Raw genomic sequence first — 20858 nt, 5'->3', positions numbered from 1 at the left:
TTCCCATCAAGTCTCATCCCGATCTCTCCACTCTAAACGTTTTCCAAGATTTCCGGTGTCCAAGATTTCTGGTTCTTCCTCCGACCCTCTATGTCCCCGGATCCGATTCAAATTAAAAATGGAGCATATGAGACATAAGATTCTTCTATGTTTCAAGTTTCATTAAGATCCGATCACCCATTCGCAAGATACCTCGATTTTCACGTTTTCCAAGAATTCTGGTTTCCCCCTTGAACTCCCCCCAATGTCACCGGATCTGGTCAGGATTTAAAATAAGAGTTCTAAAGCACGAGATCCTTCAAAATATCAAATTTCATTAAGATCTGAACACCCATTCGTAAGTTACAAATACCTCATTATTTCTATTCTTTCCGATTACTTCCCCCTCCCAACTCCACCAAAGAGAGCAGATCCGCTCCGGTTATGTCAGTCACGTATCTTGGACTTGTGCTTAGTCTTCTAACCAAGTTTCATCCTGATCTCCCCGCTTTAAGCGTTTTCCAAGATTTCCTGTCCCCCCCCCAATGACACTGGATCCGGTCGGGATTTAAAATAAGAGATCTGAGTTACGAGGTTCTTCTAGATATGAAATTTCATTAAGATCCGATCACACCTTCGTAAGTTAAAAATACCTCATTTTTTCTAATTTTTTTGAATTAACCTTTTTACCCCCCCCCCTAACTCCCCAAAGAGAGTGGATCCGTTTCGGTTATGTCAATCACGTATCTAGGACTTGTGCTTATTTTTCCCACCAAGTTTCATCCCGATCCCTCCACTCTAAGCGTTTTCCAAGATTTCAGGTTCTCCTCCCCCAACTCCCCCCCAATGTCACCGGATCTGGTCCAAATTTACAATAATAGCTCTGAGACACGATATACTTCCAAAAATCAAATTTCATTAAGATCCAATCACTCCTTCGTAAGTTAAAAATAACTCATTTTTTCCAATTTTTCAGAATTAACACTCCTCCCGCCCCAATTCCCCCAAAGAGAGCGGAACCGTTCCGGTTATATAAATCACGTATCTAGGACTTGTGCTTATTTTTCCCACCAGGTTTTATCCCGATCCCTCTACTCTAAGCGTTTTCCAAGATCTTACGTCCCCCCCAACTCCCCCAATGTCATCAGATCCGGTCGGAATTTAAAATGAGAGCTCTGAAACACGATATCCTTCCAAACATCAAATTTCATTAAGATCCGATCACCCGTTCGTAAGTTAAAAATACCTTTTTTTTTCTAATTTCCGATTTAACCCTCCCCCTACTCCCCCCCCTCAGATGGTCGAATAGGGGAAACGACAATTTTTAGTTTAATCTGGTCTGGTTCCTGATACGCCTGCCAAATTTCACCATCGATTTCACCGTTAGCTTACCTGGAAGTGCATAAAGTAGCAAAACCGGGACAGACAGACCGACAGACCAACATAATTTGCGAATGCTATATGTCACTTGGTAGATACAAAGTGGCACAAAAAACAACCTTTTCCGAAAAGAGGTTTTCCAAAGAAAAAAACAGAGCTATATTAAACCGAAGACGAACAAAAATAAAGTCATAGAGTAATTCAAACTTAAAACGACCAGAAATTGGTACAATGAATAGATGAGACCCAAAACGACCAGAAATTACAATAAATAATCAAGTCAAACTTGTAGCAAGCAAAAGAGAGAGAGAGAGAGAGAGAGAGAGAGAGAGAGAGAGAGAGAGAGAGAGAGAGAGAGAGAGAGAGAGAGAGAGAGAGAGAGAGAGAGAGAGAGAGAGAGAGAGAGAGAGAGAGAGAGAGAGAGAGAGAGAGAGAGAGGTTTTGTAAGTACATCATATACGTTAATTTTCCACAAAATAACAGAGGAATTCAATTGTTTTAGTTTTTTTCACTTCTTACTTATATTACCTTTGATTTTTAAGCTAACTGCTGATCTTTGATGTATTTCCGTTCGCTCAATTAACTGTAATTTTTGTATTCAAGCTCAAGTACGGTAAGAACACAACCACAGCCCAAAAGCGGAAGACCACTTAAAAGGATAAACAACCAAAAACTGCAAACGAATGAAACAAGGCGCCCTAGTCGGTGAAGCCACCACTGTTTGCTAAAATTTTTAAGTAATATTTTTCGTCACACAAAACAAAGTTTTCACAAACGCTAAATCAATTATCATTAATGAATACAGGCAGCTGGCGAGCAGCCCGCAATAAAGAGCATAGTGAAAATTTCCCCCCTTGAATATTAGGATATCATCCGCTTTTCATGTCTCCTGAAGATTCCGTTCTCTTAGTTTAAATATATAAGGAGGCCCTGGACGCTTCAAATGAAACGTCATCCAATTTAAATTTTATCTCGTGATTTATTGAAAGGGATTCCTAAGAGTATTCAAGAGAATGTTTCCTTAAACATTTTCTTCAGGCCTCGAGTCAATAAGGACCCGGATAAATAGATAAATAAATAAATAAATAAATAAAAAACACCGAAACCAATATTTTACAAAAAATAAGAAACTGAGCAGTAATTTTTATGAACAAGAAGAAAATTTTATAAGAAGAAACACTATTAACCACTCATAAATTTGCAAGGCTTGAACAAGTAACAATTGGAGGAAGAAACACACTTACATATACAAGTATACAACTGAAGAGTATCCTTAAGAGGACTTAAATATAGTTTTCCAGGTCTTATCAAGAACACACAGAGGTGGACCAGTCTTTATAGCCTCCCTTCCTAATTTCACTAAAAGAAATACTGATTCTCCTGTAGTTTCCTTTCCAAAAGTTTAAATGTAATTCGCCTATTTTTTGCGCTATTCTTTCCGAATTCCGCCGACTCCAAAAAAAAGCCCTGCGTGCGTGCCTATCCTTCATCCCACGACCGATTTGGCATTTGACCGTCGTCTCATATTAATAGATAGTAGGGATATTTATCCTGTTTTCCACCTTTCTAAAGAAATAAGTTAAGTACACGTGCCACACGAGGGATCGCTGACTTGCCGCCAGCTGGTGTACATCTTGGAACGCCACTTGTGCTTCACATTTCCACCACACTTGACACGCTCCCCAAAACACATAACAAGGAACAGATCCGCCAAGCTCGGTACAGATCCGCCACGCTCGGTACAGAACCACCACGCTTGGTATAGATCCGCCACGCTCGGTATAGATCCGCCACGCTCAGTACATATCTGCCACGCTTGGCACGGGCTACCTGGTGCACATAGTTTCTGAGAGAGTGACCCCTCGGTGCCGTAGTTCTTTCTTGACTGACATAGTCATCTGCAATAAACTTCCACCTGACAAAGTCAAAATACAATCTCAGCAATAAGCCAGTTTTGGGCAATAGCAATTTAAGATTTTGAAGTGGTAAGGCAAATGATGTAAGAAATAGAACATTCTGAATGAGAATTGATACAAAAGGAGCCACCTCACGAATCTACGTACGTCACTAATCGAGGCAGTTGGAGCGGTCACCTTTAGTGGTTTGTTTAACTCAAAGCCTGTTTTTTTTTGGGGATTACATTTGACTTTGGGTGTCCAAGTAAGCTCTAGTGCAAAAAGGGCAGAATCAAATATCAGCAAATCCTAGTATGATCTTTAAATTCTTCTACGACAATTTTACGACAATTAAGAAAGAAATGGAACAGCCCAAATCCCAAACCGTAGATGAACTTTACATTATACATTTCAACATGAGAAATTTGAAAAACAAAAGGTTTCCTTGCGGAGAATCCAAGCAAGCTAATCAAACAGGAAGTGGCGAAGTAAACATTTTCTCATCCCCTCATAAAACATCTATCAACTAAGCCAAAGATCAACTTAAACCACTACATTTGTCCCATCTACTTAAATTCGCCATTTCTGGAAAACATCAAGAAGAAAACGATAACATAACCGATTATTACTGTCTCTGCAAACTAATTGAAGGGGGGATGAAATTCGCCAACAGGGAACTCAGACACAGAGAGACCATTAAGTTATCAACCCAGTGTGACAGAAAGGCTGCGATTAGAAAAATAGAACGAGGCGTGTGGCAAGCAGAACCGGAAGCTAATCATATTTTCATTTCCAAGTATAAAGAAGTTTCTTGGCATAAAATCTTAAAATGATTGAAAAGACGATAACTTTGTAAAGATTCAGCCGATACTCGAAGACTGTCAGATATAACTGAAGCTAATGCTTTAGTCGGTCACCGAAGATACAACTTGTAACTTAAGATAATGAAAAAATGAAACCTCACATTTGTTTCTCACGTTGAATCGAGTCAAACAGAAAGAGGATGGAGCCCGAAACCAAAATCAACTTTGAATAGATAAATGGCCTAAGCCAACCAGAATGACGCGTTAAGTCCAAACATGCTAGCAAATGATTCTTAAGATTTTTTCAAATCCTTTCAAGAATTGCTGAATTTGCCGACTTAATAGCATTACAAAGAATTTTCTAAAGTTGACTAAACCTTAAAATGGACCGAAATTACCCAATGTTCGAGGAAAACCCTCATTCTCTCCATCCCCTAACCTCTCCCAGAGGTTTAATATGAAAGAATTCACCATTTAAAAAAAACTTATTCGCATCCTTATTACATCCTGTTATACATTAGAGGCTGTAGGGGCGGGGTGGGATTCTGAGTGAGTGGTAGATCACTAAAACTTTTAATTATCCTTACTTCTTTGTAAAATATGTTGTCTTTTTTATCTTTGTACCTTTTCAATAATTTCAGCATAAAAAAAAAATGATATTTTGTATCAATTATTGTCAGATATTTTAAACTAGTTTCCGGAATTTCAGATAAAGCTTCACATTATAGCCCATGCAAACCCTTTGTTTGGATTTGAGTCGAATTCTCCAAAAAGAAAACAGCGCCAGTGCCTGGCGCTGTTTTGAATTCGATAAAAATTAAATTTTGAAAAAAATTGAATTTTTTGTTTCCTAAATACGCTCAGTTTCCACCTCATTCCACCTTCCGCCTCGCATGCGAAGAACGAAAGTCAGTAGGCTATCCCACGTTTTCATAATTTTGCAGACAACAAATTTCAACTTTCCAAAGGATTTTTTTTTGTCCCAGGATGTAGACGAAGCAAATTATAGAAACTGCAATTCAAAAAAAGTGGTAAATAAATAAAACTAATAGTGCAAAATATTTCCTTGCAAGCCTTAGGTGCCGTAATTCAATCGGGTATAAAAATAAATATATTGTATATGGACTCTGAAAACCAAATGTTTGAAGCTTAGTAGATATCGTTGTTAGAAATCAGATTTGCTGTAATAATCAAACATATTTGAAAACATGAAAAGACAGCAAATTTTCTCAAACTGTTTGCGGTTAGAAGACAAGCAACAATCAGAATCCATACATAGAAGCCCGCCGCTTGCCGAGTGCCGGGGCCCTCTGGCGAAGCCGCCGGTCTCCCGGTACTATATATATATATATATATATATATATATATATATATATATATATATATATATATATATATATATATATATATATATATATATATATATATATATATATATATATATATATATACACTCGGCGAGCGGGAGGCTTCTATGTATGGATTCTCATTGATGCTTGTCTTATAACCGCAGACAGTTTGAGACATATAATATATATATATATATATATATATATATATATATATATATATATATATATATATATATGCTCCTATAGAACATAAAATGTATTAGTGTCGATTCAATAAAACTTACAAACGTTTCATTTTTGTAACATACGCCATTTTTGTAAATTTTCAGAAGAGGAAAGCTTGTCGGCTGTTGTCGCTCTGAAGGATGAGGCTAATGGAGATGAAGGGAACATATACTGAACCAACTTTGTATTTTCTTTTCAGTGGTATAGATTAAATTCAAGTTTTGTGAACAAAGTTAAAATTATTTCATTTTATGGCGCACATCTCCTTGTTCCTTGACAAAAATTGAGTCAAATGCCAGGTCCCCACGTTAAAGCTCCATAAGACAGTACCGAAGTCCGAATGACCAGGGTCAAGAGGGAGAAATGTACTCTGCACGTGTGTTTATATTCTTATCAATAAGAGATAGGACAATTCTGACTGTACCATTCGATTCCTCGAATTTACTCCAATACAAACCTAACTCAACAAAAATACTAATCAAGCAACTAAGGAATACCGCTACATTGGAAAATAATTGGTGTTGAAGATGCATTTGAATAGGAAATGGGAAAAAACATCTATACTCTAATTCTCATTTTGGAACAATAGCCAAAATCCTCATTTTGTTCCATCATTTTAAGTGTAATACCTTGTACCCATACCACTGCTAGCAACAACTCATTGCAGCATCAAACCACCTGAGGCCAACACAGTTGCGCACGTTCCTACTCCAAATCTGTTTAACGCTTCACTCATTACCCCCTTTCATGCACTTTAGATCCTTCCGTGTGGCCTCTTTCCACTCCATTCGGGGAGTACTTGCTTTCTGTTTGGACCCAGATGGATGGTTCAAAAAGCACAGTCTTTGGCAATCTGTCATCCATCATTCGTAAAAAGTGTCTTAACCACCTCATCCTTTCTTTCATTTTAGCCCTAGAAAGCTGGATGGAACCACATTGTTCATACTGCACGCTGTTTAACATACAGTCAGCAATAAGGGCACCTAAAACTATGCACAGACAATTCCTCTTGAAAACATTTATCAAATCTTCCTCTGACTTTCAAAGCATCTGTGTTTCAGAGCCATACTTGATCACTGTCATTGCCGCAGCTTCCTATATTCTAATCTTGCTTCGAAGGCTGATCTTCCTATTCTTCCAAGCTTTTTCCAACAGTGAAAAAACACCCTGGGCCTTGTCTATTCTATCTTTTACATCTAAGGCATCAATAGCTGGGGACAAAGCAAGGACGCAGCATTAAACTTGGTAACTTTTGGCTAAATCTTAATTTTGGTTGCAGACACCATACTGACAGTTTTATTGGGGTCGTACTTGAGAGTCGTGGTTGTGCCCCGGGGAAAAATGTCAAGCCCCTATTAAATGTTGCTTTTTTTATTTTTGGAAATTACTTTAGCTACCTTCTTACTGTTCTGTTTTTCCTACTATATACTTAGTATTGTAAATATTATGGATTTTATGTACAAATATATGCAACAATTCCTTAATCGGCCACTTCTACGACGCTTCCGTACATAATGTCGGTAATGGTTGTATCGTCATCGCCAACGTAAAAATCTTAATCACCGAGTTCCACGAGACCCTAATCTCCGAACTCTCCTTTCATGACTGGATGTGTTAAACCGGAAACCGGAGAGAGCTCAAATAAAAATCCATCAAGGCCATATCCAGCAGGAAGGGGGAGGGGATTAGGTTTTGCCCCCCCCCCAAAAAAAAAATATTTTTCTGGTCGTAAAAAGGTAACAAAAATGGATATAAACATATTTATATGTGTTTTTGAGGGTTTTGTTTGTGTACCCCCCCCCCGAAAAAAATTCTTGTGTAAAACATCCCCCGAAAAAAAAATACTAGAATACGGCCCTGATATCCATATTGATTTTATCACAAGTTCAGTAAACATATTGCGAACACCCTCCACACATAAAACGATTATTTTTAGGTACCATATATGTGGGACCAAATGTTTACGATGATTTCTAGAAAAAGGGCAGCAAGAGGAGATTAGTAAGGAGGGATCAAGCAGAATTAACAAAGCAGCGTACAGGTGAATATAACAGGGCTATTTTTATCAAACTGTGTTTTATAATAGCTATTTTATAATAACTGTGTACCAATCCTGAATCGGTACACAGTTATATCGCAAAATTGAGTCTGCGCTTCGGGTGACACTTAAATGTGGTTCTATCGTGATGTCACCATCGTCTATCAAATATTTTATTTGGCAGCTAAATAAAAAGTTTCCGTCCGGAATAGATCGGATAAGCGCTCGGCATTTAGAGTACGTAGTGAATTTCTATATGTCTATCTTTCTTTGTTGTATCAGATGATATTTAGTTTTGGTATAGGGCCAGATAACTTTTGTATAGGCGTGATTGTACCTGTTTTGCAGAAGGGTAAGTCTAGCACAAGTTGCACTTAATTACCGTCCAGTCACAGTTTCAAGGGTATTGACGAAGTATTTGAGTTAAAGATTGTAGATACTACAGTTGATGTCTGTAAAATACCCTCCCCCCTTCCAATTCGGGTTTCGCCGAGGATCAGGTTGTTTTCAGACACTTAAATCACTGTATAAGATTTTGAAAGATTCGGGAAAAGCCTATGAGTTTTTGGCAATTGGTGCTTTTGGTGTAATTAATATCTTCGGGTCGTTAAGTCATTCTCATCCAGTGTTGGAGATACTTAACAGAGGGGTTCCTCCTGATATAATTGTGCCGTTATTTTATATGTATAAAGACCTTAAAGTCCAATAAAGATAGATGAGTTATCATAGTTCAGTGAGTCATCGTGAAATCATTGTTACACTAGGAATTCAGCAAGGAGCAATTATTTTTCCGACCGTTTACAATAAAACGGCGCTTGTTGCTCAATCCGGATTCCCGACTTCGTGTATTGTAAAGGGTACTAATGTTTCCATTATGTGTTATGCGGATGACCCGTTGAATTTGATTTTGTCGGTTGCCAGTCTTGGAAATAGTTGTCCTGTTGTAGATGGTAATTATAAGCGTATTGATTTATCTTTGAACGCTACAAAGTTACAAGTTTTGCTTTTTAATTGTCCCCTGGATCTTGCACCTGATGTCATAAATCTTGGTGGCACAGCTATAAAACATATAAGGGACCTTATTTACCTAGGCCTTTCAATTGATCATTGTGTAGCTGTAAGCTGATTAATGTCCGCACAGACAAGAAATTACGCGGGGCTAACGCGTCACTTGCTCCGTCACAAATAAACTTTAAAAAGTTTTATTGGGAAGGCTTTATAATGCTGTGGCTCTATCTAATGTACTAATCCTAGCACTATTTTGGGATCTTCTGACAGCCACGGATAAGAAATATTCGAAAAATGTTTTTCAAATTTGCTGATTTTCATCTTCAGCTCCCCAGTTGGAATGAATTGTTTGTAGTCAGTGTTAAGATTTCTTGAGTAGAGTAGCTATCTTTTATTCTTTTTTCTCTTTTTGTGCTCCATCGTCTTCACTTTGTATTGATGGGTAATAAAATATTTCGTTCATTCATTCCAATGAGCTGCCACTCCTGGTCTATCTATATAACGGTGAAATACAAAGCCAAAGGTGCATTTAAATTTCCTTATACCTGTATTTAAGGATGATTTTTCAAGATTTCTAATTCCTATATCAAACAGTTCGTGGTAACGAACTGTAGTGAGGAGCGACTCGGATCGATAGTAACCGAAACTCTAAAAAACGGAATTTTGATACCAATAGTTACATCAAAAGTCATATTTTAATACTGATTTTAAATATATAAGTTTCATGAAGTTTAGTCTTACGCATCAAAAGACACGAGCTTGAGGAAATTTGCGTTATTTCAGAAAATAGGGCTCATTCCAAGCCAAAATCAAATCATGCATTAATTAAAAAACGTTCAGAACTTAAATAAAAAAAACAAGTTTTTTTAACTGAAAGCAAGGAGCGACATTAAAACTCAAAACGAACAGATACTCCGTATATGAAAGGAGCTTTTCCCTCCTCAGCGCCCCGCTCTTTACGCTAAGGTTTTTTACTGTTTCAAAAAGTAGAGTTGAGAGAATGAGTCAAACTTTAGCGTAAAGAGCGGGGCGTTGAGGAGGGAAAAGCCCCTTTCATATACGAGTAATTTCTGTTCGTTTTGAGTCTTAATGCCGCTGCTTACTTTCAGTTAAAAAAACTTGTTTTTTTTATATTTAATTATAAAAAAAGACACGAGTCAGGATGTGTACATACCTGACTTTAGCACATTTGAATGCTTCAGCTAAATTTATCACATGTGCCTAATTTGAAACGCAAAAGATTAGTGTATAATATTAGACGGCCTTAAAAGAAGAATAGGAAGAGGAGAATGTTGATTGCTGATTATTGGTGATTATGAAACGACAGTTTTTTTTTATATTGTAATTATAGAAAAACTACAAATTAGAAAAACACGTTGCTACATAGAAGTGAAGACGTTTAAAACTTTGAGTGGGCTGCCGATATCTCAGCCTCAAACACCCTCCTGCGAGTTGTAATAGGGAATAACAACCCATTACTACTAGTACTGCTAAAACTCGCTAAGCACCCGGTAGCCTTAGGGCGACAGAGCTACGTATGCTCCCCATCCAATACATTCAAAGTTTACAAAATACCCATAGTGGAGCATATAGTATAAAAAAAACTTAAAACATGTCATTTGTATCACGAACGTGGGGATTTTGCAGATTTCAGAGATTTTTTTGAGATTTTTCAGTCGCTCTTTAGTGTCAATTAAATATTATAATACAAATAGAGATCCATGCAGGCACTTACGAAGAATATTTTCAGTCGTGCAAAATGACGAAAAGCATATAAAAAAAAAAAAAAAATGATAGAGAAACAACAGAACTATTTTTCACAGCCCTCCTCCCCTCCGTATATGCCTGTTCAAATGTAGTTTGTGTCATTCATTTTTAAATAGAATCTATCTTATCAGTCACTAAACTAGTTCAACTACTAAAATAAGCTGCACTTACCTCAGAGGAATGTTCAAAGTTACTGTCCAGCTCCTTAAGCTGGGAAAAATTTCTATCATAAATACAGCGATGAAGCTGCAGATCTAGCGAGCAAAAATTCCCAAACGTTCGCCGAACTAGCCATGTTTTACTTCTGGATGCTACTTGGATAATCCAAAACTTTTCTGAAACTGCACCATTTGGGATAAAAGGAACAACTGCCGAGTTTGACTTTTCAATGTAGATTTCCGCCTAAAAAGAGAATTGAAAACGCTATATACTTTTTCTTTTTAACTGTGTCTCAACACAAGAAAACAAATATCCCTCCAATTCAATGCAAACATTCGCAAAATACAATACAGAACATGACAACCAGGCCAGTGGTCTAAAAATCCAATGTTTTGAAGGCTTCCCAGCTACTTGAGGGAGAAGGATAGATACAAAGATTGACAGAGTTTCCAGGGCTATACCCCCCCCCCCAAAAAAAAAAAAAATCCAGAAATTTGTGTTTATCACATAGCAAAATCTGAACACAGGAAGATTCCATGGATACAGAAAGACGTTAATTCATACATCTGACCTTTTGGAGCTCTAAGATGTTGGACGTACCAGACTTGTGTTTCTCTACCTTTTGACCTCTGCATAGCTCATAAAATAAATTCACTGCCTCATATGAAGGAGATTTAATCAAAATGAATAATTTGAATAGTAAAGAATAACAAGTCAATTTTGTTAAGTTCTTTAAAACATATTTTTTCTACCTAGCATGTCTCCTGACCGTGATCTCTGGGATTTAGTGAAATTGATGATTAAAATTCGGTCGTCAAGATCTTCCATATCTACTGTTGAAGTTATACCAGATTATTCCCAACATTTTCAAGTAGAAAGAAGTTTTCAATAAAAACATAGTCCAACTTATTTGACTATAACCAAAGGACTGTCCAACTGAAGTCTCCAGATCAAACAATCTCGAACATGAAGCTTCAAAAGGGCTACAGTAATCACCATTACAGCTGGAGGGGATCTCGTCTGTCCACTAAAGCTAGAATATCCATTTATATATTTTTCTGCAAACTGACAGCTATAAGTTTAAGTTAGTCTAGAGTTTAGACTTAGTACCTGGGTAGCTAGTATTTAGAAGCCAAGGTAGGACTTTGAAACATTGCGGCTTTTTTATTAGTATCCTTCAAATTCCCTTTCCCAATAAATTTCCTAAGTACGTACTTTAACCTTGTTTTGATTTTACAATAATCGGCAAATTGTTTCATTGAGCTTATTCTTTTTTCAATTGTAATATCAATATGATTTAGAAGCAATAAGCAGTAGTATCTTTATTATATTTTCGAATAAAGTCATAGATGGCACTACATCAGAGGATACAAATTATCAACGCTGATTCTTGACAAACAATTTAGGGATTAAGGTTTTTCTTCGTTTCTACCGATTATTGTTTTGATACTCATAATAATACCATATTTTCCGTTCACTCTCATAAACGAGTTCGGACTCAACATTCTTACCATGTCATACTTTAAGGTTACACTAATTGTTTCTACTAATGATTCAAAAGAAGCGTAGATGTTGATAGGTAGATGAAGTAGTGATGGAAAAATAAGGTTAAAAGTAAATATTTAAAGTATAATACATCTTTGGCATTGAAACAGTTTAAGAAGAAACACTGCTACAAAAAATAGATTTTTTTGAAATTAACTATATTGTCTTATTACATTAATAGAAAATAAAACACATATCGTATAGGGTTCAAAATACCGTGTGAAGAGCCCATCTTCTTCAAGAAAATCTCTAATAATAAAGACAAACTTAGGGGGGAGAGAGAGAACAACAAGATAGTGTACCCTAAGGGGGGCGTCGATCCCCCTTAAGGTACGTCCCTAATACAGACCCACTACGATTCACCTAAACTGATCGATTATTTTGATAAAAACAAATAGAAAAGAAATTTCTAACCAGATTTAACTATTTTGTGCCAATCAATGGTCTTAACGGAGGGAGGGGGAAAAATGCCCCTAAATTCTTTTACCCCTCCCACCCAATTGCCCCAAATCCTTTTGGGTAATTTTAAGAATCAAACAAAACGCCATCCTTTAGAATTTAAAAATACAATTTATCCCCCCTCCCCCCTAAATTATCGTGAATTGACGAGCCTCATGCAAATCATTAAAATTGGAACAATTTCCAGGATTTCTTTTTGTGGTGGCTTCTGTGTTTGCGGACGAAAACACATATTTAGGAACATTTTATAATAGTTAATGAAATTTTGTTCGAAAAAGATTATTTAGTATTCATGATCAAGGCAGTTTTGTCAAACCGTTCGTGGTAACGATAACGAGCTGTAAGTAAGAAGCGATTCAGTTTAATATTAACCAAAACTCAAAAATCAGAATTTGATAACAAAATATAATACATAAAAAATTTGTTTTTTTTTTGCTGATTGCAAACATATATAATTCATGAAATTTAATACCACCCTTAAAAAGCTACGAACCTGTGAAAATTTACCTGATTTTTGAAAAAAGGGGTGAAACAATTCCTAAAACTCAAGGAATCTTATTGAAAATTTTACTATCAGGTTCAGCGTACCAGAGAGCCCTACTGTACAGGTTTGAAACTCCCTCCTGCAAAAATGTGGAATTTTGTTGTTGTTGTTTTTTTTTTTTTTTGTTCTTCCGAGGGATGATTGTATCGAACCAATAGTGCTAGTAGATCGAGAGAATGATCATTTTAAGGAAAATTCAAAGTTCTAGGGCCCTTTTTAAGCAAACATAAAGATTGGATGGCAACTAGTACCTCTCCCATGCCTTTCTTTCTCCAAAGCCGTCCGATTACAATTCTGAGATACCCATTTCGTTCAGCATAGTTGAACAGTCCAAAAACAATGCTTTTGGGGATGATATGACCCCCACAGCCCCCGGAGAAAATCGTTGCAAGTTATGAAATTTGCACATTGTTTACATATAGTATTTGTTATTGGAAAATATAAAACCATTTTTTTTGGGGGGGGAGGAGGGAGGGAGTATTCATTCTCTTTGGCGAATTTAGGTTTCCGCGGTAGAAATTCTCCATGGGGGAATTATTACCAGGAGAGATTCTCCATTGGAACATTTTGCACGGAAGAAACTTTCCGTTGGGGGGGGGGGGGCTGGATCTCAGAGATAAATTTTCCGCATAAGGTTGGGGAGGTTGGAAAAATGACGAGAAATAGAATAAACACAAGCCTTTTTCAATTGAAAGTATATTAAGGAGAATTTTTCAGACGGATTCGTTAGCAACAACATGGAGGAATTTTCTGTGATGAGGGAATTTTTCCATGGAGGGGGAAGTGGATTTTTCAGCATTTTTTGGAAAACGATCAGAAATTAAACAAAAAAATGTCTTTTCAATTGAAAGTAAGGAGCAACGCTAAAACAAACAGAAATAATTCAGTATACGAAAGGGGTTGCCCCCTTCTCAATATCCCGCTCTTTACGCGGAAGTTTGACCTTTTGTCCAAATTCTTTGCGAACAAGTCGTGAATCACAAGGGTCGTTTCATTAGAATCAGAATCTTTTCTAAACGTACTAAAAACTTGAGCGTGAAGATAGGGATATTGAAGAGGGGGCAACCCCTTTCATATACGGAGTAATTTCTGTTCGTTTTAAGTTTTAACATTGCTCCTTACTTTCAGTTGAAAAAAACGTGGTTATTTTATTTAATTCATATAAAGTTATCACTCATTTTCTAAAGAATAAAAGTTGTTTAACAGCGAATTATATACAAACGACAATGAATGGAAACAGGATCACAAATTCGGATTTCGATTTTCGAGGTTTTTAAGATTTCTCCCTTAGTTTTTTCTTCAGTCGCAAGTTTTTTATGTCTTTCTTAAATCACCACTCCCCCAAACAAATACTTCCGGATCAACGTCCTCATCTTGAGCTTTTTTTCGTTGAATTCAACTGACGTCTTGTAAATATGCCTAGCTCCAGGCAATCTATGTAAGGTTAATTACTACTGCAACTACATCCTTTTGATTAGCAGTCAAGGGCTTGCAAAAGTCAATTAATGCAAATATTATCTCAGCTTTTGACTTTTGATGCATAAACTGTAGAGATAGCCGGCTCTAGAGTTGTCAAAATGTTATCCCATCACAATATTGATAGAATTCGAGATTTGAAAAATAAACTAGTTTCAAACGATATATGTTCAGAATTTTTAATAAAGAGGTTAATGGAACAAAATCATGGTTAAAACCATCCTCGAGCAATTATTAGAATCAAAACAACGATATCGGAATTGTTTTTAAAGGTGTAAGAAATCGGGACTTTATAGGAATTAGAAAAGAAAACAACAATTGTTCTGCTATTTATAATATTGAGTTCTAACTGTCAAATGTTGTTAGAATGAACCATGGTTGCAATCAAAACAGAAACAGATGATGTTAAAATAAATTTGGTTTATAACTGAAAGGTACTCCCCTTTTGGTGATCGGGTGCAGAAGTGTGCACAACTGGCTCAAGGCATTTTTGTGTTGCAATGACTGGTTAGTAGTCGCAATAGTAGTATAAAAAAATAAGTGAAGAAAATTTTGATGTACAAAGCAGCTAGTGAAAACAGCCTTCAGAATTAATTGAAGTTTGCTTGTGAGCTTGCATGAGCTTAAGTTTGGGGAATCATCTTAAGCGTATTCTAAAATAACCTTATTAAAGTGACTACTTGAAAGAAAAGACAACTTATAACTCGGTGGCAAAGGTATTTTGTATTTATTTGGTTGCAATGCTCACTCTTAGAGATTATCCTTCTGACTATATGGAGTAAACCTCTTCCTAGCAAAGTTATGTACTATTGGTTGCCTCTCTGTAGTAGCACAATTATTGAGGGCATGAATATATAATGAGTCGGAGGTAATAGGCTTGGAATTTTCTGTGTAGGATTTCAACTCTTGTTGATAGAAAAGCATCGCCAAGCATGGAAAACCATGCTGTGATCTAGATGGACCTAAGATTGCACAAAACCTCCATTCAAATGGAGGGCCCTGGGGCTTCATACTGTCCGGTTCTAATCCGGCTTAAGCGCTTCGTGTAGGCTTGAGAAGATGTCTCAGTCCCCGTCCTGCACTGGTACTGAGACCATTGCTTTTCCTGACGCAATAATATTTTCAATGACTTAAAGGAAACGAAAATTGAAACTTGGAATCTTACGACGTTAAAGAACAAGTATCGTGTCGACATTTTGGATAACGAATTCATACATTTCGAACTGGACTTCTTAGGCATTTCAGAAACTATATCCCAGGGATGGGAAAGATGCAAATAGATGATATAGACTTTATTTACTCGGACCGGAAGGATAGGATGCATAGGCAGGGAGTAGGGCTAATAATGAATAGTGAAGCTTCAGTCTTTTTTAGGTTAGGAAGGTATTAATAATGGAATGCTAGTCGTTCATTTTCAAACAGTTTGTGGTAACGAATCACGTGGTATATATCAAAATATTTGGTTTGTTATACTGATTCCAAATATATGAGATTCATTAAATGTACCATTACTCATCAAAAGATAAGTGCCTGAGAAAATTTGCCTGATTTTCAAACATCTGAGAAACCTAATGTAGAAGTTTCAAGCTCCCTTGTACACAAATGTGGAATTTTGTAATTTTTGCCCGAAGAAAGATCACGGATGCCTGTTTATTTGTTTGTTTGCTTTTGTTTTTCTTTTTCAAATTCTTTCTTTGGAGTGATTGCATCGAACCAATAGCCCTAGAATATCGAGAAAGGACTGATTCGAACGGATATAAAAAGTTTTAGCGCCCTTTACAAGTGACCAACAAGATTGGAGGGCAAATAGACCCCCTCCCACCCTTCCTTTTTCCTCGAAGTCGTCTGATCAAAATGTTGTGATAGCCATTTTGTTCAGCATAGTTGAATGACCCAATATACCTTTGGTGATAATATGGCCCCTCACAACTCCTGGGGAAAGGTCTTTAAGTTATAAAATTTTCCGTTATTTGCGTATAGTATTTGCTATTGGAAGAAGGCACACAGTTTTCGGGTGGGAGGGAGGGTGAATTTTTGGCTGGAAGGATTTTCTATGGGTAGAATTTTCCATGAACTTCCAGGGGGTGACCTTTCCAGGGAATCTTTACAGTGAGGAAATTTGTCAGGACTCCTATACGATTTTTTTTTTATTAGTCTTACTTTCTCATTGCCGGCTCAATTTTATACGTGGAGATGTCAAGGGGAAATGCCCAGAGGGAACTTTTTACCGGGTTGGAGTTGCCTAGAGTACATTTCCTTAGGGGGGAGGGGATTGTTCACAGAAAATTTCAGCATGGGGGAGCTCTCCTCGGGAAAAATTCTCCAGTGAGAATTTTCGGCGGAAGTAGCTTTTTATTAGGGGATGGAGTATTTGCGGGAAAACGTTTCCACGGAGGAAGGGATTTCCGGCAAGATCTTAAAAACAATATTTTCAAATGAGTCTTTTTTTAAATCAAAGTGCGCAAAGAAACATTTTTCTTCCGGAACCGTCAGCAAGAAATTTTTTGGGGGGAAGTTTCAGTTAGAATAGAATTGTCTGAGAAAAATTTTCCTAGCGGGGAAGGGAGGGGAAATTTTCATGGGAATGACTTGCCACGGAGGGATTTTCCTTGGGGAGGAGGAGTTTTTCATAGATTGGGAGATTTCCTGGCATTATTTAAAACGATCTGAAATTAAATAAAAAAAAGTTTATTTCAGCTGAAAGTAAGGAGCGATATCTAAACTTAAAACGAACAGAAATTATTACGTATACGAGGGATGCTACTCCCTCTTCAATACCTCACTCTATAAGCTAAAATTCAACTTTTTGTCCAAATTCTTCAATAACGACTCCTGAAACACAAGGGACATTTAGTTAGAATAATAAGCTTTTTTAAATGTTAAAAAAAACTGTTCCAGAAAATATTTGGTGTAGGAAAGGAAAACAGTAATGGTTTGAGCCTGCTGCGATTTTGTAGGTAATAACAATCAAGTTAAAACCAATATAGTATTTGGTCATTAAATAGCCCACAATTTAACACGGCGTTCATATGATGGTAAGACAGCTAACATTATTGATTATGTTATTGTAAATCTAAGACCGGCAAGATCGGTACAAGATACTCGGGTATATAGAAGTGATGTTAAAAGTGAAGATCACCATCTAGTATTGTCAAGGGTTAATTTAAAGCTGAAATTTAGGAAGGATAACTACTTTCCAGGAAGCAATTACATTAGTAGACTCCAAGATGAGGATTTGAGGGAAAATTTCCAGGAACAGTTGAATACTAAACAGGATAGTCTAAAAACTGACAATGTAGAAGATGGATGGAACAATTCAGTAAAATAGATGATGAAGTCGCTTATGGTGTGTTAGGGAACAAAGTTAGAAACGCAGCTAGGAAAATGAGTAAAAATGCTTTATGTTGAATAGAGAGAAGGAGGGGCCTGTACAAGAGTTATTCAAGTGATACATCGTATGTAAATTAGAGCAATATAAAGAAAGTGGAGAAAGCATTAAAATGTGAATTAAGGATGTGCGAAGTTGATGCCATGGAATACAATTGCCGAAGATCAGGAAGATGCAGCGAGACGGCATAATAGTAAAATATTGTACTGACATATCAATAAATTGAGAACTAGCATATCAATAAATTGAGAAGGAATAGTCAATTTGGACTTGTCCCAGTTAAAGCTAGGAACGGGGCCACAATCAGTGAGAAGGAAAGAGTTAAAGATAAAAGGGCAGAACATTTTAAGAATTTGCTAAACCGTGACAGAGTTATAGGAAAAGATATAGGAAAGAGTGAAAAAGTTAGTGACACTTTGGATGTGAAGGAAGATTTATGTTGTAAAAAAAATTTAGTGGAAGCACAAAAAGGATTGAAAAATAATAATAAAGAACAAGATGCTGATAGTATGGTAAATCAATTTTTTAAATATGGTGGTTATAAGGTTAGAGATAAGTTACTGACGATTTTAGAATTAGTGATAAGAGTGAGTGTGGTGATTATAGAGGTATTAGCCTGGTTTCTGTACGAAGCAAATTATTAAGTATGATGATACTTTTTATATTTAGAGATGCTGTAGATAAAGTTTTACGAGATTTATGTTATACAGTTATATTATATATGTTATATTAGTTTTATAGATTATGAGCAACCGTTTGATTCAGCTGATAGAAGAACTTTAGCGAAGGTCTTATCCTTGTATGGTATACCACATAAATACATTCAAATGAATAGTGCTATTAACAAAATTAACATTGCTGCGATCAAAGAAATGAGGTTAGTAGCTGGGTTCGTATTAAATAAAGAGTTAGGCAAGGTTGCATTCTATCACCATTTATTTGGGTCATTTTGATGGACTTTATCCTAAGCAGCACAACAAAGGCAATGGGAGAACGCGGAATCAAATGGGAAAGTTAAACTCTTCTAGACTTAGATTATGCTGATGATTTAAGCATCTTAGATGAAATGTTAGCAAAATGAATGAACTTGGCGCTTTACTGATTAAAAATTATATTACAAATATTTTCTTTTATACAGTATTGAAAATAAAAACAAAACTACAGTGAAATAAAATCTTGAACTGATGAGCTTTCAGCAATTAATATTATTGAATATCAAATATTCAGTTTGATTTTATTAGTTATTTCCAGGACTGTTCAAGAAAGATAGAGTTTTCACTACAAACAGTCTAAAGCCCTCTGCGTAATTGGCGCTTTACTGATATTATAAAGATTTTCTTTTGTACTTATTGCAACATTGAAAATAAAATGAAAATTGCAGTTAAATAAAATCTTTAACTGGTGGCTTTCAGCAATTAATATCATTATATATCAAATATTCTGTTTAATTTTAATAATTCTTTCCGAAACTGTTCAAGACACATTTACTGCTCAGTAAAGCGCCGATGACGCATTAGGTTTATAAATCATTAGGATTTTTCTTCATTTTAAGCTTGATTTGCATATTAAATTTAAGCTTTGCTCGTTTTAAGACTTATTTATTCAATCATATTAATAGGCTACCTGCTGTACGTTTATTTGCTATGGCTGTATATTAAATTTCTGTTCGTTGTGGATTCATTTTTTTCTTAATAGTAAAAGATTTTTCATCGTTTTAAGCTTGATTTGCATATTGAATTTAAGCTTTACTCGTTTTAAGACTTGTTTATTCATTCATGTTAACAGGCTACCAGCTGTCGGCAAAACTACAACAAGAGAATACACTTAAGGTGTTTGAGCATACTTGTCTACGAAGAATTCTCAGAGTACAGCTACGTGACCGTATCTCCAACGTGAATATACGTCGAATGTGCAATATTCAGAGAGATGTTGTGCTCACTATTAAAGAACGCCGTTTGAAATGGTTGGGCCATGTATTGCGGAAACCGCCAGAGTACCTGCCTCGCCAAATACTTCTAGTTGAGCCTATTAGCTACTGGAAGAAACGCCAAGGAGGACAGAGGAAGAACTGGTGGAACCTGGCCAAGTCAGACCTTGAACCAATAGGGGGTTTCAGAAAATTTGGTCACAGATGGTCAACACAGTGGCTCGCCTTTGCAGAGCAGCTGGCACAAGATCGATCAACATGGTCCAAGAAGGTCTCTAAGATCATCGATGCCGGGCGAGGTGGAAACGCCTGATTCCCGCCACAAGTACAAGTAAGAAGTAAGCTACCAGCTGTACGTTTATTTGCTATGGCTGTATATTAAATTTCCGTTCGTTGTGGATTCATTTTTTTCCTTAATAGTAAAAGATTTTTCTTCGTTTTAAGCTTGATTTGCAAACTCAATTTCAGTTTTACTCGTTTTGAGATTTTTTTTATTCAGTTATGTTAGTACCTCTTATAAATTTTTTGCTAGGGTTGTTCGTCTTGGCTTTCATTTATTCTTTAACAGTAATTTCTGGCCGTTTTGAGTTTGAACCACTATATTTTTGCTGAACTTAAATTTAATACTACCTTTACTTTCTTTGAAAAACTTTTTTTCGGAAAGTTTTTTTTATTAATTTCCGTTCGTCTTCGATTGATAAAGTTTCAAGTTTTTTAAAATTCCCTATTTCTAAATCCGTTTTTTCTAACATCAAAGTTTCCTCTAAGTATAAAAACTAGTATAACAACATCAAAGTAACAAAGTATCAAAGTAAAGAAAGTGTCAAAACAATCAAAGTAACAATAAGCAGCTTGAATAACTTACAGCCCTTGCCCAATAAATCAAAAATGCCCGGTAAATCAGTAAGTCCAA

At 36.3% G+C, this 20858-nt stretch overlaps 2 protein-coding genes across 4 annotated transcripts in view; one reads left to right on the top strand and one right to left on the bottom strand.

Moving 5' to 3' along the window:
• Positions 1-20858, bottom strand: part of LOC136027242 (GTPase-activating protein CdGAPr-like) — a 225586-nt gene that overhangs the window by 153550 nt on the left and 51178 nt on the right. For all 3 annotated transcript variants that reach the window (XM_065704310.1, XM_065704309.1, XM_065704308.1), the window contains one exon: positions 10619-10849. In XM_065704310.1, the coding sequence (XP_065560382.1) occupies positions 10619-10849 (231 nt within the window). The remainder of the gene's footprint in view (positions 1-10618; positions 10850-20858) is intronic.
• Positions 7923-20396, top strand: LOC136027244 (uncharacterized). The gene is made up of 2 exons (XM_065704314.1): positions 7923-8024; positions 19804-20396. Exons 1-2 carry the CDS (start codon positions 7955-7957, stop codon positions 20256-20258), a joined length of 525 nt encoding a protein of 174 aa, XP_065560386.1. The 5' UTR covers positions 7923-7954; the 3' UTR covers positions 20259-20396.

The sequence above is a fragment of the Artemia franciscana genome, chromosome 5 (genome assembly GCF_032884065.1).
Source record: "Artemia franciscana chromosome 5, ASM3288406v1, whole genome shotgun sequence".
NCBI lineage: Eukaryota > Metazoa > Arthropoda > Branchiopoda > Anostraca > Artemiidae > Artemia > Artemia franciscana.
This window is presented reverse-complemented; position numbering and strand designations above follow the sequence as displayed.

Bases quoted from the DNA above. Each gene is read 5' to 3' on its own strand.
- LOC136027244 (XM_065704314.1), top strand. From the start codon at position 7,955: ATGATATTTAGTTTTGGTATAGGGCCAGATAACTTTTGTATAGGCGTG. The intron at 8,025-19,803 runs GTAAGTCTAGCA...TCATGTTAACAG, and splicing joins TGTACCTGTTTTGCAGAAGG to GCTACCAGCTGTCGGCAAAA.